Here is a 1,696-nt window from a genome sequence, read left to right on the forward strand (position 1 = left end):
CTCTTAGCTCACAGGTGCAGGGTGAGGACCAACTGCACAGACCCTGTAGCTTGGCTGCCTAGATTGGAATCCTGGCCCCCATAATGAGCAGCTGTGTAATCTTGGTCAAATTACTTAAACTCTCTGTTTTCCCAGGTATAAAATGGGGAACATAGTAGAATAGCATGTACTTCACAATGCTGCAGTGACAGTGGATAAAATGTGAAGTGCTTAGAATGGGGCCCGATGCACAATGTGAGTGTGTGTCGGCTGTGATGTTTTTCTTGTCTTTATCATGACTGAGAGACAGACGCTTGGCAGTCACACCGAGATGGGGTGGGGACAGCCAGAGGTTGTCCTAACTCTGAGTCCAAGTCCCTTGACCTGCCGCCTCCTCCTCCTCCTAGGAGCCCTCCTGAACCCCATTTTCCTCTTCCACTGCATCACCTCCAACATCATCTGCTCCATTGTCTTTGGAAAACGCTTTGACTACAAAGATGAAGAGTTTCTGAGGCTGCAGGACCTGTTCTACCAGTCTTTCTCACTCGTCAGCTCTTTATATGGCCAGGTCAGAGAGATGGAGAGGGACAGGGAGGGTGGATGAGGTGACATCCAGGGCAGGGGAAAGGAAATATTTGGGGGGGGCAGAAATGCAGCTTATGGCTGGAAGAAAGGCAGGGACACGTGGAGAGACAGGGACACTGAGACCTGGGGACAGGGACAGAGAAACTGAGGGAAAGGATGGGGGTGATGGGAGGCAGAAATGGAGACTCAGAGGAAGACTAACAAAATGATGGTTTAGGATAGAGAGAAATGAGTGAAAACAGGACAGGGAAGGGCAGAGATAAGGGAATCCTGAGAAACAGAGTTGATAGTAATGAGTGGGTGGGGGGCAGCGGCTGTGGGTGTGAGGGAGAGAGAGGAGACTGAATCCGACTTTCAGCCTCTCTGCTCTTCTAGGCCCTGATTCCTGTGTCTTTGCTTCTCTGTCCTAGGTAAACACCTCACCTGAGGAAATTCAAGGGTATATCACAATAGGGAACCACATTTCTTCCATTTTCCCATTTCTCCTTCTCCCTGTGTATGCATTTCTTTAAAGAACATTTCTCAGATTATGAAGTTCTAGGCTACTCTTTTTTTTTTCTTCATCTAATGGCAGTGTTTATGATGCATCTCTTTTTTCTTTTACAAGAATGAGTGAATTTTATTTCAGCATATTATGGGGGTACAAATGTTTAGGTTACATTGCCCTTGCCACCCCCCAGTCAGAGCTTCAAGTGTGTCCATCCCGCAGATGGTGCGCATCACACTCATTGTATATGTATATAACCCTTCCCCCTCGCATCTGCCTGAAACCCGATAAATGTTATTCCTCTATGTGTACTTAGGTGTTGATGAGTGAAACAATTTGCTTCTGAGTACATGTGGTGCTTCTTTTTCCATTCTTGGGATACTTCACTTAGTAGAATGGGTTCCAGCTCTAGCCAGGAGTATACAAGAGGTGCTATATCACCATTGTTTCTTAAAGCTGAATAGTACTCCATGGTATACATATACCACATTTTGTTAATCCACTCATGTATTGATGGGCACTTGGGTTGTTTTCACATCTTTGCAACTGTGAATTGTGCCACTATAAACATTCGAGTGCAGATGTCTTTTTTATAGAATGTCTTTTGTGCTTTTGGGTAGATGCCTAGTAATGGGATTGCTGGAT

The 1,696-nt window shown here is 45.7% G+C and overlaps 1 protein-coding gene across 1 annotated transcript in view; it reads left to right on the forward strand.

Moving 5' to 3' along the window:
* LOC105820597 (cytochrome P450 2B6) overlaps positions 1-1,696 on the forward strand; it is a 24,480-nt gene that overhangs the window by 9,577 nt on the left and 13,207 nt on the right. Inside the window, exon 4 of the mRNA XM_012657118.1 lies at positions 387-547. Coding sequence (XP_012512572.1) covers positions 387-547 — 161 coding nt within the window. The remainder of the gene's footprint in view (positions 1-386; positions 548-1,696) is intronic.

Source organism: Propithecus coquereli, unplaced genomic scaffold (assembly GCF_000956105.1).
Source record: "Propithecus coquereli isolate 6110/MARCELLA unplaced genomic scaffold, Pcoq_1.0 Scaffold53, whole genome shotgun sequence".
Taxonomy (NCBI): domain Eukaryota; kingdom Metazoa; phylum Chordata; class Mammalia; order Primates; family Indriidae; genus Propithecus; species Propithecus coquereli.